Source organism: Myotis daubentonii, chromosome 8, assembly GCF_963259705.1.
Source record: "Myotis daubentonii chromosome 8, mMyoDau2.1, whole genome shotgun sequence".
Classification (NCBI taxonomy): Eukaryota; Metazoa; Chordata; class Mammalia; order Chiroptera; family Vespertilionidae; genus Myotis; species Myotis daubentonii.
This window is the reverse complement of record NC_081847.1, coordinates 23,154,478-23,173,995: the sequence shown is the minus strand read 5'-3', so window position 1 is coordinate 23,173,995 and position 19,518 is coordinate 23,154,478. Positions and strand designations below refer to the sequence as shown.

The following is a 19,518-nucleotide window of genomic DNA, read 5'->3' as shown; positions in this document are numbered from 1 at the left end:
CTCATTCTTGATGTTTCTATCTCTCTCTCCCTCTCCCTTCCTCTCTGAAATCAATAGGAATATATTTTAAAAATAAATAAATAAATAAATGTTGAATCATTTACCTAAACCTAATATACCTAATATATCTAAAACTAATCCAATAAGTGAATTATATCTCAATTTTTAAAATACAATAAGTAATTCTCACCTGAATCCTGGATAGAAAACCCAACAGTTGTAAATGATATTGTAGGGATGATTAGAACATTTTGAGTATGCATTGTAAATTAGATATTATTGTATCAATGTCAAATGTCCTGAGCATGATAACTAATTATGTTGTGATGATGTAGGAGAAGCTGTTTATTCTAAGAAGAAATATGCTGAAGTAGTTGGGGTGAAAGGTAGAATGATCAGTTTTTACTGTATGACAAACCCCACACGACAGCAACCATTTATGTAGCTAATCATGCTATTCAGGCTGAGCTCGCCGGATGGGTGGTTTCTGTGAGATCCCCGCTGGGTTTCCTTCAGCAGCAGGTCAGCTGGCTGCATCTGCTTCTAGACATAGGCTGGTTGGCTGCAGTTGACTGGGACCCTGTCTCTTTTCCTCCAGCAGGGTAGCCCTGGCTTATTCATATGAAAGTGGCAAAGTTTTGAGAAAGAGAAACAGAGAGGGAGAGAGAGAAAGAGAGAGGGAGAGAGAGAGAGAGAGAGAGAGAGAGAGAGAGAGAGAGAGAGAATGCAAGACTGCTTGAGGATGCCCCACATTGTGGTGGGAGAAGCTGCAAAGTCAGGTGGCAAAGGGCCTTGATACAATGAAGGAAAAACCATGGCTATTTGTACAATCCACCCCAGTGATGTATGGGTGTTCATTCGATTATACTTGCACCCTTTCTGTTACTTTGAATGTTTTCAAAATAAAAAGTTGTGGAGAGGGATAGAAGACAACACAAGAGGCCAGATACAAAAGAGATATATGTCTATAAAACTCAAATTATATAGTTTTTTCTAAAGTCAAATCCTTCGTATAGTGATAAAAGCCATCATATTGGTTACATTTGGATAATTAACTTCTGGGTGCTGGTTACATATTATTTCTTTATCTGAGTAGTAAAAATTGCTTTGAGTTATAAACTTAGGACATGTATTCTTTCCCATATGTAAGTCATACTTTAATTTTTAAAAGTTTACCTTGAAAAATAGAAAGAGCATTGGTTTTGGAGCTGGAGAACCTGATGCTGTCACTAAGTCCCTCTGCAATACTGAAAATGTCTACTTAATTCTCTGGGCCTCCGTGTCCTCATCTGTAAAAGGAAGCTGGGTGAGCTCTACGGGCCCCTTCCAACTCTGAGATTCAATTCTGACTGAACAGTGTGCTCTCTTCTTGCCTAGAAATTACTTTTCAGAGTTTTAAAAGGACTTACATGATGTATATTGTATAACATATAATCTTATCATGATGAAGCATTTTCCTCCTCCAGCAATAACTATCCCTGAGATTTTGCCTTCCAGAATTTGCACAAAAATAAGTATAGCAATGCAAAAGCAAAAGAGTGGCCTCTGAAACAGATGAGGTCTTCAAAGGCCAGCTATTTGCAGAATAGGTCAGGTGACTAGCAGGACCTTCTATTTTAATATCACACTGGGAATGCAGTAAAGGACCCTGCCACATAAGGAGGAACTGTCACGAACCTTTTCAAAAAGCCAGTCCTGTTACTCTGTCCCTCCAGCCAATGCCTGGGAAGGACACCCCTCACTCCAGAATAAAGGTTTTTCACCTCTTCGGATCATACATGCAGTGGTCTCTTGGGTTCTTTGTACATTTAGGGGCTTTTAGGGCGAAGCGAAGAGTCACAGGCATCCCCTCTATCTTCACACGTGTTGTGTGTGAGTTAGAGCACCAGGAAGCGATGGTCCAGGTGTCCCACAAGCCTCGCTGTGGCTGCAGGGGTTGGAGCCCCTGGGAGCGCCTTTGAGGCTCCCGGGCGGTGATTTTCTCACTTCTGAGCACTGTGAGCACATCATAGTTCAAAGGACTCTAATGGAACAACACTTCGGCTTTTTGTTTGTTTGTATTCCCCCTCTCCCCGTACTGCCCCCCCCCCATGCCCAGAGCTTAGAGTTTACTTCTAAGACTCCTTTCAGCAGTTTTCTAGCAGTTGCATCCATTGATCAAATATTTATGAAGCATCTACTATGTGAATTCAGAAATGAATGAGACAGACACGCTTTCTGTCCTCATGCGCACAATACGGAGTTCCTCATCTGATAGACAGAAAGAATTGGACCTACTCACCTTGTCCTACTGTGGGAGTAATATTTGAACTTCGCAACAACCCTAGAGTAGACATTCTTAGCTCCAAGTTAGAGGTGAGAAAACAGACTCAAAGAGGTCAAATAACTCGCCCAAGAGGTACCATGGTTAGTAAGTAGAACCCATCCAACCCCATTTTGCAGTAAATCCTTCATATATGGCATCTGAGACAAGGTGATGGCTTGTGTCCGTCTGTTAGAACAGGGATTGGCAAACTGAGTCATGTGGTCTAGCTGCCTGTCTGTGGACACAGTTTTATTAAAACACAGCCACACCCATTTGCTGACGTGTTTTCTTTGATGGCTTTCCCACTGCAGCAGCAACAGTAGGGTTGAGGGGTTAGACAGTGACCTCAAAGCCCACAGAGATAAAAAGCTTTGCTATCAGGCACTCTAAAGAATAGATTTGCCAGCCCTCCCTCACAGAACATGACCAGCTTCTATCTGTGAGAGTAATGTACGCTCCTGTCACAAACCTCAAAACCTTGGTCGCTTAACACAAATTTTTTAATAAGTTTATTTCTCAGTCACACAATAGCCCAGCCAGGGTGTTCTGGGCAGAGGCAGAGCTGGGGTAAGGGCTCTGCGCCTGGGAGCCAGGCTGATCATTGATCTAAGGCCACCCTGGGCAGAAGCATCCAGCCAGCAGACAAGGTGAAAAGAGAGAGGTCATGCACAGGACACTTTTAAGGGCTAGATATGGAAAGGACACACATCACTTCCACCCACATTCTAGTGGCCAGAACCCAGTCACATGGCTTTATCTAAATGGACAGGATATTGGCAAATATAGTTTATCAATATGTCCAGGAAGAAGAGAAAACAAGTTTTGGTGAACACATAACAGCCTCCATCATAATCCCTAACTGCTAATCATTTTACACCCAGAAAAAAAAAGTGTCTAGTTTTGACTTCTCGAATCTATTTTACAGCTCACATACAGTAGGCATGTGTTTAATTTAAAAACATATTTATGTGTTTAAATTTGTTTTCATTGAACTGGGGTAAGTTCACCTTTACCTTTTTGAGATACAAGTGAAATTATATGATGTCATGGAATTGCTTCAAAATAATCTTAGAGGGAGGAAGTGTATGGTAATATAGATGAGACAAGATTGGCCTTGAGTTTTGTTGAAGCTGGGTTATGGGTCTGTAATCATTCATTACATTATTCTCTTTATTTTTGTATATATTTAGAAGTATAATATATAGAATAAAAAGTTGTGTTTTAAAGATTTCACTAACACTACTCTTTGCTGCCCTGCAACTGATTTTAGTGAAAAAATGTAAAAACAATAAAAACCTTGATATAAGGTTCTCTTCAATGATATTTACTACAGGTGTTGTGGTGTGTTATTTTTTTTTTTTTTACTTTCTTCAAATATTCCAGTCAAATAGCTTGTCTGCAAGATAAAGGGGCCAATGATCAATAATAAAAGACAAAATCTATGAGGGAATAGTCAAGTGACAGAAGAGTTAATATCCATAGGTCAGCCACTTATAGTAGAAACACTCTCAAGAGAATTCCTTCACCAAGTAGGATCTAAATAAAGACCATAGTCATTACATTCATTAAACAAACACTGATTGAGCAATTACTAGATGGAAGGCCTTGTGCTCATGTCTAGAAATATGTTAATGATAAAGCAGGTGTCCCTGCGTGAAGAATGTGCTACTTGTCAGGACTGGTAACACTAGCTGCTAAAGCAAACATCCCAAAATCACAGTGCCTTGAACAACAAAGTTTTATTTCTCACCGTGCAAGGGTAAATGAAGGCATTCTGGCCCAGTCATTCTCTTTTGAATCGTAGCTCAGAGAATAGGGCTCCTTTTACCTCAGAGTCCTTCACCATGTAGAAAGGAAAGAGAAAGCTGTATATAGATCATCACTTGGGATGTTTCATGGTCAGATGTAGAAGAAGAACCAGAATTCTTGACCATCTCACCTCACGTATTGCTGGAAAAAAAAATATGTTTATTTAGCTGTGAACCTGGGAAGGAGAAAATTGGATACTGGAGGGGTGGAGGGTGGGGTGTGGGTGGGAGATATGCTCTGAAATGTCCCACCAGAAAGGTGACCCCGGTCCAGTGGGAAGATGGGCATACAATCAGACTTCTTCCTAGGAAGTAAGATCAACATTAAAGACATAAGGACGGTGCTGTTGTAATGCTGAAGGAGGTAAGATCTTTAAGACTTTCGTCAGCTATTGGTAACATTTCACAAATATACTTGAAACTTAATTTATTTAGGTTTTGAAACTTGTCATTCTTTTTCCACAGAAATTGTAAGCCCGTGCTCCCCATCTCCTCAAAAGCAGAGCCCTGCTGGGAGCCTCGTTTGACAGCTCAGTCACAGAGCACGGGCATTTACAGATATTAGTTATGGGTGCTTACTAAAACATAAACTCACCTGGAATTTGGGTCTCACAGCGTGAAAGGGTTTTAAGAGCAGTCACTCATGCATTTGTTCAACATTTTATAAAGACTTCTGTCCCCAAAAATCAATTTACAATTTTTACAACATCTTACAAAGACTTTGATCTCCCACTCTCCCTTAACAAATTTACAAGAATTTACAGTGGGAGGATTTCTTTCCAGAGTTTTTTTTTTTTTTTAAGTTATTTTTCCTTAGGATCCAAAAATGTTAACTTGAGATGAGAGGAGAGGCAGTTGAGGCTCACATGTGGGGACTGTGTGTGATGAAAACGCAGGACACAGCAGTGCCTGGATTCTAATTTAGAACAGCCTGCCTGGGGCAATAGGAAAGTCATTTGTCCCTCTGCGCCACTTCACAATCTGGCACTCAGGGGTTAGAGCCAGCCCTAAACTCTGTCTAGTTTGCCATCTTAATTTATATATTCCATCCATGCCCCGCCCCCTCTAAGTGATTCTAATTAAAAAACATACTGGAGGATCCTGGAGGGATCTGAAAGCGGCTGGGATCCTCTCTTTGATCTCCCATCTGAACCACGGACAGTCTATTGTTTCAAATTATCCCCCAGCACTTTAGTTGACAATTATTGGCATTTTAGAGCCTGGAGAGTGCAATAAGTTGCCTCGCAGGACTGGCTACCTAAAAATCCAAAACAAGCACTCCCTCCAAATATCCCTCCTCCCTCCTACAAAAACAAACAAACCAAACCAAACCAAAAAAACACAAATAAAAAAACACTGAAAAGGAAAATAAATTCCGCGCTTAATAAGCGGCTGCCAACTTATTAATAAGATGCTAGAACTGGTTAGAATTTTAAAGATGATGAAGGCATCTTTAAAGTGGCAACTAGCCCTTCCTCCCCTGGACATAAATAAACCCAACCAGCACTCCATACCTTAACCATTGCTATTTAAATTCTGCAAAATGCCACCGTGACTGTGCAGCTTCCGTAATGATGAAGGTGCGTCTTGTCTTAATCTGGGTAAGACTTGGCTGAGGTGTCTTGCGCATAAAGATGTTCATAAAATCAATCAAAGTCGTTGAATTAAGAATATTTCCTTAGTTTGGAGCCCAGGGAGCAGGAGGGCAGAATCCGGGCGGAGGGGGAGAAAGTCAAGCCGGCGAGAAAGGTTTGTTTATTTATTTAATATCAGTCACCAAGGGAGAATCGGGAGGACCCATCCCAGGGGCACTGGGTGCGAGATGGGCTTGGAAACTTGCGAAAGGCTTGTGTGCGAACGCCAGGACGGAGGGCTCCGCGAGCGGCGAGGAAAGGGCTGGGCGGGCTCCGGCGCCGAGGGGGAGGAGGAAACCCGGTGGGAGGCGGGGGGAGCGCAGTATAAAAGGCACCAGGCCGGACGGCGCGCCTGCCACTCCGAGCCACTTCTGGAAGGCAGGAGCCACAGCCATACCCGGAGGGAGGAAAACGCGCGGTGCCGCGGCAGTGATCTGAGCCCACCGTCGGACCCAGTTTGTTCCTGCATCGGAGGAGAGGAACCCGCGCCCTCGGCCAGACCCAAGCCCCTTCACTCGCCAGCTACCCCTGCAAGGCATGAGCGGCGCGCTGGAGCCCGAGGCTGCAGAGCGGTCATGAGGCGGCGGCCCAGGAACGGCGGCTGTGCGTCTGCAGCCCCCAGGTCCCCTCCGGGCGCGGCGCCTCCGGGATGAGCCCCCGGACCCGCGACTGCCGGAGCTGAGATTTACCCCAGTGCCCACCTGCGTTCTGCGCGCGGGAGCCGCGAGCCCGGCCCCGGCAGCTCACCGCCGCGACACCTGCGCGCTGGACCAGCCCCACGCCCAGCGAATCCCAGTCGCCTCCCTTCCCAGGCTCTACAGGGAGACGCGGGTGCAGGAGCAGCGGTGCCCAGGAGGCGGGCGGCCCATCGTCCTGGAGCAAGTGTCAAGATCCTTCTGGAACGACTCTCATCCCCGCTCCTAGGCGCGCCAGCTTCAGGCGGGGCGCACAGTTGCAGACAGACACCTGGCTGGTCCTGCGCTCCCTCCGTGCTCCATCACCACAACTCCAACTCCACTTTGTCAATAAAGGTTTCTAAACTCGCTCAGGCACCCCCACCCACCCACAGCCCTGAGCTGCAGTGCGCTCAGGGCCCTGCCCTCGCGGGCCGCAGCGACTTCGGCAGCGGTGGCGCACCCTTGGCACGTCCCGGCAGTTGGACGCGGACCCCGGAAGGGCGCCCAGGTCACGTCCAAATAGTGACAACCCCCGTGTCCCCAGGGCCCCCATCTGAAGCCAGTTCACCTTAGCACTCCGCGCCCCAAAGTAGCCCGGGAAGGAGGGGAGGTGGCTCGTCGGGTGAGTGGCTCAGGGCGGGGGAGCCAAGCGTGGAGGTAACTCCGGGCCGCCACTGAAGCCCTCCTCCTCCTTCTCCTCCTCCTCCTCCTTCTCCTCCTCCTCCTCCTCCCCGCGCTCCTCTGGCGGCCGCTCCTGCTCCAGCAGCGGCGCCGCGGCCACATCTGGGGCGCCCATGTGCGCTCGGGGGCTCGGCTGCGCCCGCCCCGCCGCCGCCCCCGCTGCCCCCTGTCCGCAGGGTGGCCCCCGGCCCGGCCTGGGTCCCGGGCTGCCCCCTGTCCCCGCCGCTGCAGGGAAGCGCCCGGGTTTGCTCCGCAGCCGGCTTGGACGCCCCCGGCCCCGCCGTGGCTCCGCCGTGGTGCGGTGGCGGCGGCGGCGGCGGCGGCGGCTCCTGCTCCCCCGGCCCGGCGCGCCCCGCGGTGCCCAGCGCGGGCCCCGCGGGCCCGGGGAGCGGGGGCCCGGCGGGGGCCGAGGCTGGAGCCGCGCTGCCGGGCTCGGGAGCTCCGACTCCTCCTCCCCCGGCGCCACCGCCGTCGCCGCCCGCCGCGCCGGGTCCTAAAGCCGCGCGTCTCAAGAGGATGGTCCGCCTGGCGGCCGAGCTGCTGCTGCTGCTGGGACTGCTGCTGCTCACGCTGCACATAACGGTGCTGCGCGGCACCGGGGCCGCCGACGGGCAGGACGCCGTCGCGGGCAACGCCAGCGGGACCCAGCTGCAGGTGAGTGCGCTGCCGGAGAGGGGCGCGCGCGGCAGAGGGGACCCGGAGCTGGGAGCCGGGCTCGCGCGTGAGGGATGCGAGGAGGCGGGTTCCCGCCCCACCCGAGAGCAACTGTTTTGGCAGCAGTTTTGCCGGGGCAACCCGTCTTAGGCTGAGGCGGCGCGGGAGTACGATCGGGAGGCCGGACTTGGCGCTGAGATCTGGCGGACGCGCGCCTCCAGGTCTGCCGCAGGTCAGACATCAGGGGTGCGAGGCGTGCACAGGGCAGAGGAAGTGTGGAACATGCATGTGTTTGCTTTGGGGGGCTGCCAGGCTGCGGTTGCCCTTTAGGGGCCGAGTAGTATTACTCTGGGAGGGGGAGAGGGGCGGAGGTTGCGGAAGGAGACTTTATAGGATAATATCCCCAAACTGGGTATGGGAGCGAGAGCCCTGGTGAGTCTGCCCCTTCCGAGAGCAATACCGAAGGTCAGGAAATGATTTCCCGAGGAGAGTGGCCAGGCATCCTCTCTGCTCCCACGCGGTCCCGGTGGGTGCCTCCGATGTCCCGCGTGGGCCTCACGAAGGCTCCCGAGTGCGGTCTTGGCCAAGGGGAGGGCGAGGAGTCTAGGCACCTGCCGTGCTTTGGGACCGAGTTACTCAGGCTTTTAAACTTACAGCCAAGACTTCTTCCTAGCGCTCTGCCCCTTGAGAATGGGGTTGTAATGACGATCGATTTTAGCTAGGAGCCCGGGGGGTGGGGGTCGCGACGAGGGGGGGGAGTAGCGGGGGCGGGGGAGTGGGCGTCACATAAAAGGTGAGTTTCTGTCTCCTAATAAAGGATTGCCCAGGTAAGGATGGCCTGCCGCTACCTTGGAAAGCGCTTTCCCTTGGGTCTAGTGATGTGATAACTGTCAGCTTGGGGCTTGGGTAAAAGTCTGCAGGGATTCCCTCCGAAAGCAGAGGGAATTCTCTGGCGCCTAAAATCTCCTCCGCAAGTTAGCCCTTCTGAAGCTCTTTGCTCTGCAATGCCCAGAGAAGTATTGTTTCCAAAGGACTTTACAATCGTTGTCTCTTATTCAGTGTTTGCCTCTTTATGTAATTTGTTGGGGAAAGGTTTACTGTTAAAGAGAGAATTCACTTCAACATTTAAAACAGTGGCTACTATGCAACTGTTTTAAGTGCTTTACAAAATGTAACTGACTTAATAAGGTACTATATTATTACTATCTCCCCTTTACAGAACACACACACACACAAATAAATGAGGTTCAGAGAGGTTAAGAAAGTTGCCAAAGTTCACACATTCCAAACTCTTGATGAATTACACCGTTTTCTCTCTGCCTGGGTGTTATAGACTAAAGCAAGGTGACCCTTGAACACATGCAAAACCAGGAATAGGAAAGTCTTCACCCCAGAGCCTAAAGTTCTCTTAATTTGGGGACGTTTCTGAAAATGTCTAACTCTGTGGGGTCCTCTCACCTTTTCCTGTGGGCAGACAGGTACGGGGACAGACTGCTGGGATTCCTTTGGGGAAATGGAAGATACTGCCATTCTACGGACTGTGGTACACCCACCAGTCATGTAGGAATAATTCTTAATATCTTCAAGATTTCTGGAAATCATATTTTATACATGATGCTTTCTTTCCTCGTGGCCTCATGAAAAGCTGCAAAAGTGATGTTCCATGGAAAACTAAATTTGGCAGATTTTTTAATGAGGTGCTTGCTATCATTAGAAGAAACGGGGCCGGCCTTTGCTGCCTGAACAGTAAGGTAATGAGAGAAGCAGCTGGTGGAAGTGGCAACTGCAAAGGGGAAGTGGATTACATTCTCCAAAGCGCCTTTGGCTGAAGAACTGCCCCAAGAGAGCGGAAGAAATGGGGTATTTGAAAGAGTAATGCCCCTAGGAATCAGTTGGGTCCCAAGGAGCTGCTGATATTCCAGCTTCAGTCTACCCTATAGTAGTGTTCGGTTATTCTGTCCACTCAATGCACGTATCCAGGCAGAATGATGAGTTTAACAGTTGAGTTCATAATTGAACCCTCTTTTGTAATTTGTTAGTATAAAAATTTTATAGTCTTCCTGACTAAAGTTATTTCATTGGCCCTCTGATTCCCCAAAGGCGTTATGATTCCAGTGGAGCATGTATGTTCCGCCAAGTAAGAAGTTCTGCAAAAGCCATTGATTAGCCTGTTGCTTTCAGGCCCTAGGAAGTAAATGCACCAGTAGCAGGTGTATTTGAAAACATAACTGTGAATGATATATTCTTTCTGTTCACTGGACATTTTTAACCTCTCCTAAACTCCTGTATTGGCTCTATGTGATCTTGAGCTGCTAACATCATTCTTTGCAACTGGAAAATGAATGCTTATACTACGTTATTTTTGGTTTTCTCTGCTTAAAACATTCTAAAATAGGAGGTTGGAGTTAGAAATAAAGAGTGGTAGGTTTATTTACCCAAATTGTAGTATGTGTTTGGATCATTTTAAAGGAGATACACTCTTATATTTAAGATCTGGTGATTTTGACACATCAATGACACCCGATAAAATAGAGTAGTAAGAATAACAACCATAATAGCTAAGATTTGTAAAATGCCTTCGTGTGTCAGACACTGTCCTTAGCGCTTTAAATATAGTAGCCTTTAAAATCTTTGCAAAAATTCCACATGAATGAGGTACTATTGTTATCCCTGTTTCAAATGGAAAAAAAAAAAAAAAGGTGAGGTGAAGTAACTTGCCCAAGGTTGCACAGCTAGAAGATGCTTAATTTGTTTTTGTTATTTTGTAGTGTAGAAATCTTTGAAGAATATTTGTATTCTAAATTCTTGGAAAAGTCATCATGCTGACTACGAGAGAGAAAGCCTTTTAACAATTTACATTTTCAAACTTCTTGATGGTTTTATTGTGTCAAATATGAACATATAAGTATATGTAAAAATACATTGATACATCATATATACATACACACATAAAAATACACATGCAGGCACACACACACAAAACATGACCTAACATGTTTTTTTTTGGTAATTTCAGCATCCTTGGGATAGTTTTTTTTTTTTTTTTTTTACTCTGTGACTCCCTATGCTGGAGGTATGCTATGAGGAGGCAGTAAAATGATTTGAGCACACTATCTCTATTGGATATGTGTGACTCATGAAAATAATGTTAGTCTTTGTACTATTTTCAGTTATTTTAAAATATCTACTAAGAAATTACACAGTTGTTTGCAACAGGTGCAAAAAATGCAGAGACTAACATTTTTCACTTTTGAATGAAATCTTATCTCCTCATTGAAAGAAGTTTGGCTCATGTTGATCAGATATGCAGATTAGTTCTTTCATATGTCTTTAATTTATAATAGTAAGAAAACAATTATATGTAATAAAAGCAGCCTGGAAGACAGAACATCTCAAATTATATAACCCATAGTTAATAACAATAATAATAATATTTTACTTGAAATTCAAATAAGTGTCTCTCTACTAAATCTGTCAGATTTAGAACCATGAATTTCTATAGATTTTAAATAGTAAAACTACAACTCATTAAGACAATGACATTTAAGCAAGTGTTATAAAACATCAAATTGATTATTATTACAGTAACATTAAAGCAAACCAAACTCTGAAATGTAACTAAATGTCTTTGTTCTCTATTTCCTAACTATAATCTTATAGGCACTTCCTCCCTCTTATTCCTCTACTTGCACTCAATAAACCAGCTTAGCTTCTTGTACTCACTGATTCTCTGGATTCAAAAGTTCATCTGAGCTATTTATAGCAGTAAAAGCAAAAGACATCAACTTTTTTCACTTTTGAATGAAATCTTATCTCCTCCTTGAAATAAGCTTGGCTCATGTTGATCAGATATGCAGATTAGTTCTTTCATATGTCTTTAATTTATAATAGTAAGAAAACAATTGTATGTACAAAACATTCATTTGTACTTAATACAAGTAAGTTTCCTTACAATGACCCTATAGGATAGATAGTATTTATATACCCATTTCATAGATTAGCAAATTGAGGCCTGGAGCGGTCTGAGTAACTTGCCCAAGGCTGTGGTAGGGCACAGCCAGGATTCAGACCCTGGCAGGCTGACCATGGAGTCCAAGTTCTTGTTTCAGTCCATCAACAACACTCCTCCAGCTCTGACTCAAGTCAACAGCCATTGTTTCTTGTTTTGTGACTTGCCTACCATTTCCCAGGCTGTCTGTTTGCTCTTATCCCTACAATTCTTTATAATTGTGGATAACTGTCCCACTTAGCTATTGCTGCATAACAAACCACCCCAAAATGTAGTGACTTAACAGCCATTTTTTATTTGCTCATGAGTGTGTGTGTCAGCACCTTCTCTGGACTCACCTGGGTAGTTCTGCTGATCTTGCCTAGGATTACTCATATGGCAACAGCCTTCTGTTGGCTTGACATGAGCTAGATGGTCCAAGATGACATCATATGTCTGATGGTTGGTGCTGGCTGTCACCTTGGCTATTTGTCCATATTGTCTTTAATCCTCAAGGAGGATTTAGCCGAATTTCTTTGCATGGTGGACTCAGAACAGCAAGAGTCTAAAAGCAGAAGTTGAGAGGCCTCTTGATGAACTTGAACAATGTCACTTTAGCCACATTCTATTCAGCAAAAAAATCACTGGGTCAGCTCAGATTTTAGGGGGAGGAAATAAAATCCTCCTGATGGCAGGGCCAGCAAAGTAACATTGCAAAGAACCATGTGCACAGGGACGGGGGTGGGGGGCGGAATTACTGTGGCCAGCTTTGCTAATTATCAACCATATTGAACTTTTGTCTCATGAACTTTGTAAATGTTTGGACCAATCTTGCATTCACCTTTTAACATTGTTTATGCTGCCTTTGGCCATGCAGAAACTTTCCGTTTTAAATGTAATCAACCCTGAATCATTTCCCTTATGACTTTTGGTTTTCTTGCCTTATTTTAGAAAGTTTTCCTCAAATAAAGATTGTCAAAATCTTTAAATATATTTTAACACTTCTATTTTTATTTATTTATTTTTGTTTGTTTAAGACTACAATCTACTTTGAAGTTGTTTATGGGTGTAAGGTTTAAGATAAAGATACATCCCAGCCGGTGTGGCTCATAGGTTGAGTATCAACCTATGAACCAGGAGATCATAGTTCAATTCCCAGTCAGGGCACATTCCTGAGTTTCGGGCCCCATCCCCAGTGTGTGACAGACAGGAGCAGCCAATCAATGATTCCCTCTCATCAGTGATCTTTCTATTTCTCTCTCCCTTTCCTTTCCTCTCTGAAATCAATAAAAATATATCTTAAAAGAAAAGATAAAGATACAACTTTGTTTTTTTGTCCAAGTGAATAGTCACTTGTCCTACTATTTGTTAAATACTTCATTCTACATTCATGGATACAAAATAACACTTTTATCACATACTAAAATTTTCACTTTCACATAAGTCTGTTTCTTGACCTTCATTTTCTCTGTTCATTTATCAACACCACACTAGCTTCATTTTATGTAGTTTCATAAAATGTTTTTTATGGCAAATTTACTTTCATTTAAAAAAAATCTTTCTTAAAATTTTTCATAAATGTCTTCTTTCAAACAGACCCTAGAATTATTTTAAATATTCAGTGAGACTTTAATGGGAATTGCTTTATATGTTTTTATTACCTTAGAAGAGTTGAGAATTTTTTTGAAGATGTAAAAGAAATTACTTTTTATTATATAGCATTGTAACAGTGATTTAACACACCAAAAACAATGTCATTGTAGTACCATTTTCTTTAAAATTATGGTTTATGTAAGATGAACTATCCTCATTTTTTAAACTCTGTTTTCATTTTGCTGCTCTGATTGTTTTCTGCTACCTTGTCTTCCAAATCACTGATTTGATTCTCTGCTTCATCCACCCTACTTTTTAAAAATTTTAATGCTTCCATTCAGGACATGGTATACATATCTATTTATGTCCTAGTAAACTTTTATAGTTCTCTTCATCATTCTTCACATTTCTTTTTACAAGCTATTTTTCAGGTTTGATTACTATTGTGAACAGGGTTTATTTTCTGTTATATTCTCCAATTAGTTGGTTCTGAAATCTAGGAAAGCTTTACTTAGTAATACTACATGCTTACAGTTTTCTTGGTGAATACATGAGAACTACTAGTATCCATTCAGTAGTAGTAACGTTATAGTTACGACATGAGTTGGAAATCTTTCCATTTCTTTCACTGTCGCACTTTAAATAATAATTGTAGGTTTCTTGTGAGATTGTTGGAAATTACTCATAAAACCCTCTGGGCTTAGTACATGTTTGTTAAAATCTCTGATTAAAATTTCACCTTATTCCAGGGTGAGTAGTCTATTCAGATAATGTAACTTTAGTCAATTTTGATAATTTATGTTTTCCATACATTTTAACTGAATTTCAACTTTATCAGTATAAAGTTTATGCATAGCACAAGCCTATTTTGCAAATGCTTCATGTCTTCATGTTCTTTATGATGTACAAAGTCTTACATATCTTTATAAGACCTGTCAGATCAACATGTTTAATTATATTATGAAAACCCTTTAAGTCTTGATTCATTTATTGCCTACTTATCTGCTGATTCCTCAAAGAACTTAATTGTATTCATGCTACTTTTGTGGACTTGTCTGTTTCTCCTTATTATCCCATTAATTTTTGCTTCACTTACTTAGAATTCATAATTTTAGGACATAAAATATCCTTTTTACTGGTTAATTTTTATCAGGGTGAAATTTTTATTTACATTTTTATTGAATCTTATCTGAAATACTTTTCTCTTTTGATATTAGTATTGCAACTGCTGCTTTATTTTTATATTTGTTGAGTGTCCTTTTCCAACTTTTTTTTCAAACGTTCTCTGCCTATTTGATTAAAATATCTCTCTTATTAATAACCCGTAGCTACATTTTTTCCATGCAATACATCAATAACCTTAACACATTTATCTTATTATGATTACTGGTAGATTTAAAAATATTTTTTCAATTTATTTGATGTTCTCAATTTGTAATTTTTATATTGCCTCACACCCCCAATTTATCTATGTTTTCTTTGACGAGAGAGTTAGCCCACGTCTAAGTTTTCCCATCTATAAAATAAACATATAATAACTATATCCTAGTGTTGTTGTAGGAATTAAAACACTGGTGGCTGCATCTAGGTGCTCTATTAGATCTTAGCATTTAAACATTTATAAAATATTTAAATATGGTTTATTTTTCTCATTTTTAAAGTTTTGAAAGTCATATTTTTGTTACTTTTAACATATTAACAGATTTGCACTTACATTTTTCTATCAGTACTAAGAACCAATAAATATTTGTAACATAATTCCCCCCCAAAAAAAAACCCCCAATATTCTGACATACTTTTTATCTCTCATGGCTACCAAATTTTCATCACATTATCCAAATGATTAGTGCTGTATTACTTCTTTTTTCTGTGTTTTTTTTTCTTCATTATGTCTTTTATTCTTTCTTTTTCAGTATAGTTACCTCAGGAATAATTTCTTAGCAGTTTTATTATGTTTCCAATAATTATTTAGTAATCCTTTGCTTACCAGTATTCCCAATATCCTTGTACTGTCCTTCAGAAACTCCTATTAGAATTTGAAACTAATGTTGGAATTTCAAAATCTGTCTTTGATGTCTCTCAATTTTTTCTCTCATATTTCTCTCTCTTTGTGGTTTTCTAGTGTGTTTTGTGTCATGGCTCAGTCTTTCATGGTTTACAAGCCCACAGCTCTCTCTCTCTTCCACTTTTTAGTCAGTAGTTCCCTGTCCTCACTCTTTCCTCCTAGCTTCACTAGTCTCTCTTTTCTTCTCTTCAGTCCTCTTCTCTTCCTCATCTTGTTATTCTCCTCTTCCTCTCCCCTCTTCTACTTATCATCTCTTTTTCTCTTTTTCATTGCATTTTTTTTTAAAAAATTAAATAATAAATAATTTATACATAATAAGATGAATGCGGCTTAAAGGTTCAATTTCATTTTTGACAATTGTATATGCCCATGTGGCTACTATCAAAATTAGGATATAGAAAATCCCCATAATCACAGATAGTCTTCTAGTGTACCCCTGTAGGCAATTCACTCCTCTCAGAGACAACCAATGTCTGACTCCTATATCATAGATTAATCTTGGCTGTTCCACATCTTTGTACAGGTGGAATCATACTGTATGCATTTTTTTTTTTGGTATGTCTGGCCTCATTTGCTCAACATAATGTTTTTGAAAATTATTAATGTTGTTGTATATATAAGTAGGTTTCTCCTTTTTATGCCTCTGTGGTATTCCGTTGTATAGCTATACCACAATTTATTTGCCCATTTCCCTATTGATGGACATTTGGGTTATTTCCATTACTTTGGATATCTATATCTATATCTATATCTATATCTATATCTATATCTATATCTATATCTATATCTATATCTATATCTATATCTATATCTATCTCTCTCTCTCTCTCTCTCTCTCTCTCTATATATATATATATATATATATATATATATATATATAGAGAGAGAGAGAGAGAGAGAGAGAGAGAGAGAGAGAAGCCTAAGTGACAGAACGACTGGTCGACCGGTCACTATGACGTGCACTGACCACCAGGGGTCAGCCACTCAACAGCCCTGCGGCGGCACAAGCCTCTCCCAATCAGGATTGCGAGGCTGTGGCAGGCGAAGCAGGGCCAGGATGAGCGGGATCAGCAGGCAGGGTTGGACTGCTGGTTTTGGCCCATCCCCACAGGCCACACGGAGGGACCCCACCAGTGCACGAATCCATGCACCGGGCCTCTAGTTATGAATAAGACCATGTCAATGTTCTTGGGCAAGCCTTTCTGTGCACATGTGTCTTCATTTCTTGCAAGTAGATACCGGTAGTGAAACTAACACAGCCTCTCCTAGTATCCTGGATATTATTATGGGAATTCTTCTAGGGAAATTCACTTTTTTAGAGATCTTTCACTTTCTCAGCTCTGTAGTGTTTCACTTTCAATGGGTTACATTTGTTTTATATCTACCAGAAATCATTCCTTCTTCCATAGGCGATCCCTTTTCAGCTTTCCACTACTGTAGTGATTTATGTTTATATTCTGTCTGACTCTTCAAGAGAATTTGAAGAGGGGAAAGAAATAAACAAAAATGCTTGGCCCACCACCTTGAACTGAAACACTATAACTGTATTTCTTAATTTTACTTTCCTGTATACAAACCAGAAGAAAGTTACATTATTTGTGTGACCTCTTCATTCATGTTCTTTCAGCCGTGTTCTAGCAGGCATTGATCTGTGAGGCTGGGGGGAAACTTCAGAGCTCATAAGAACTACCCATTCAGTAAAGAAGAATCTATTTTGGATTTAAAGCCTCCAAAGGAAAGAATACCACAACCATCTTCTATATGCCATCTAAGTTTTTTTTATAACCTTCAGAGTCAGAACATTCTTCCTGTAATGTCTCCTTTAAATCTTACTTCATGTTTGTGTTTTTCTTCCCAGCATTATGAGCAGTTGATTTCTTCTTTTCAAAAAACATCTCTTGCAAGACTTGAAGGTTATTATTTAATAGTTCCTGTCTTTTCCAGATTTGATTATCTCGGTTCCTGTAACTTGTCTTCGTTGGTCTTATCTTTCAATGTATTAGTGGTTTTTGTGGTTCTCTTGTTTCTCTTTCATCTTCTGAGAAAGTCTTTCTTTTGCAACCTTGGCTCGGGACTTTACGATTTATAAAGAAAAGATGGTGATGAAGCCTCTTTCTTCAGTGATGGCTAAGATCACCCTTCTGTCTGTATTCATCTCCTAAAAGACAGAAGATTACTTAGGCCATTGAATCTGGCATCAGTCTAAGGCCCAGGATTATATGCAGTGAGTTTAAGAAACAGTGAGAGAATGTGTTATTGAAAAAAACAGATCCCATTCCACATTTTATTTAAACTCTTGTCTGTACTCCCTTTCCATAATAACTTCATAAGAAGCCATGATCATAAAATACAAAGAGCTGAACTTATTTCTTTGTGTGCCATGTCAGTGCAGAGGTTGGGTGGAGCACTGTGCTAATGTTTCCATGCTGGTGCCCAGCATTCCTCTTGGGACTAAGTACTCACTCACTGCCCATGGTAGTCACTCACTTGATAACATAACCTATGGCCCTTTCCTTTCTCTGCCTTCTTTCCCCTTCCCCTTCCAGTTTCCTGGGCTCATTTCCCAGGTATGCTCTTTGTCTCAGGTTTTGCTTTTGGGAGAACCTGAACAAAACAAAGCACTACTCAAACCTAAGTCATGGGGATAGCAATGACTTCTATAGGTAGCGATGATGTAGGAAAGGTAAGGTGCAGAATTTCCATGTGGCACCTGCTGCTTCTTGTTGTCCGTAACCAAGTTGAAGTCTGTTAGCCTCAGAAAGGGGTGTGCTGTGGGCAGCAATGGAATCAGGCCATACCAGCCGCCCCCACCCCCTGCCCCCGAATCTGGGAGTTTCAAAATTTTAGAAATGAGGTCAGGCCTAGGCAAAGCCTACAAATTGCTGGTGTTTGGAGAGCTAACCGGTCGTCTTTCTCCTGAGAGCCTGATCCGACGCTTGTTTGCTATCTTAGGTGGGAGGATGAGCTGCCATGGGAAGTCATCAAAGGTGTGTCATCCAATGCCTGAAACAGGCAGAGGCCACGGTGCCTTGGTAAATACAGCTTTACATCAACTCCCCAAGCACAGACCAGCATGTGTCACTGGAAAGTTGTCTCTGTAAACTGAGTAGAAGTAAAAACAGTAGGTTAACTACCCCTTCTTCCTGTTAGCCTGACCCATGCACATGTTAGTAAACCGAGTCATCTTTCATGGAGCACTCTCGGTGACTGATGCCCCTCTGTAACAGAGCAACAGCCCTTCCCCCAGGAAGAGACTGTGCTGCAGGGCCCATGGAATGGGAGAGTTCTAGCTTCAAGTCTGGGGCCCTGGGCTGCCAGACTTGTAGTTGGGGCACCTCCCAACCCCCAGATGTTTAACAGAAAGGGCCTAGAAAAAAAAAGAAAGAAAGACTGTAAATGCAATAGACCGCTTCCTGCTGGATACTGCATCTCTATTTTCAAAAATGACAAGGTGTGGCTGGAATCTATATGAGGGATGCAAGGAAGCTGGAAATGACGTCATAGGCCACCCGGTGTTAGCTTACTCCCTCAGGCATCCAGATAGAATATTCATGCCAATGCCAATGAGACACATAACAAACATGCCTTGGCTCCCAGCCACCCCAGGGAGATAGAGATGGGAAGAGGATGAGGGGCAAGTGGCAATGTGTTATTATTTTTTATTACAGCTTTATTGAGCTGTACATGACATACATTGAACTGGAATTACATACTTAAAGTGAACAATCCGATAAGTTTGACACTTATGGAACCATCAGCACCATCAAGATGTTGAAGAAATATATCTCCAAAAGTTTCCCATGCTCCTTTGTGATTCATCCCTCATTCCCAGCAATCTCCAGGCCTTTGTCACTAGATTTTTATATAAGTGGAATCATACAGAATGTACAATACAGTGAGCTTCTTTGCAAAGATGCATCCATGTTGTTTTGAGCATAAAGCATTTGACCCTTTTATTTTAAATTAGTATTCCATTGTATGCGATTACAATACTAGTATGCTTATCCATTCACCCATTAAAGCACATTTAGATTGTGTTCCAATTTGGACCTATTAAAATAAAGGTGCTGTGAACATACAGGTATATGTCTTTGCATAAACATATGCTTTCAT

General features: G+C 42.5%; 1 protein-coding gene and 1 long non-coding RNA gene across 3 annotated transcripts in view; one reads left to right on the top strand and one right to left on the bottom strand.

Annotated features, from left to right (window-relative positions):
• LOC132239350 (uncharacterized) overlaps positions 1-6,094 on the bottom strand; it is a 47,326-nt gene extending 41,232 nt beyond the window's left edge. The window contains exons 1-2 of the long non-coding RNA XR_009454032.1: positions 5,628-6,094; positions 4,189-4,255 (exon numbers count right to left, since the gene is read on the bottom strand). This is a non-coding gene — a long non-coding RNA (uncharacterized LOC132239350). The remainder of the gene's footprint in view (positions 1-4,188; positions 4,256-5,627) is intronic.
• Positions 6,095-6,105: 11 nt separating this feature from the next.
• ISM1 (isthmin 1) overlaps positions 6,106-19,518 on the top strand; it is a 77,742-nt gene continuing 64,329 nt past the window's right edge. The window contains exon 1 of one of the 2 annotated variants that reach the window (XM_059705527.1): positions 6,106-7,759. In XM_059705527.1, coding sequence (XP_059561510.1) covers positions 7,622-7,759 — 138 coding nt within the window. In that variant the 5' untranslated portion in view covers positions 6,106-7,621. The remainder of the gene's footprint in view (positions 7,760-19,518) is intronic. The other variant, XM_059705526.1, reaches the window with a different exon arrangement.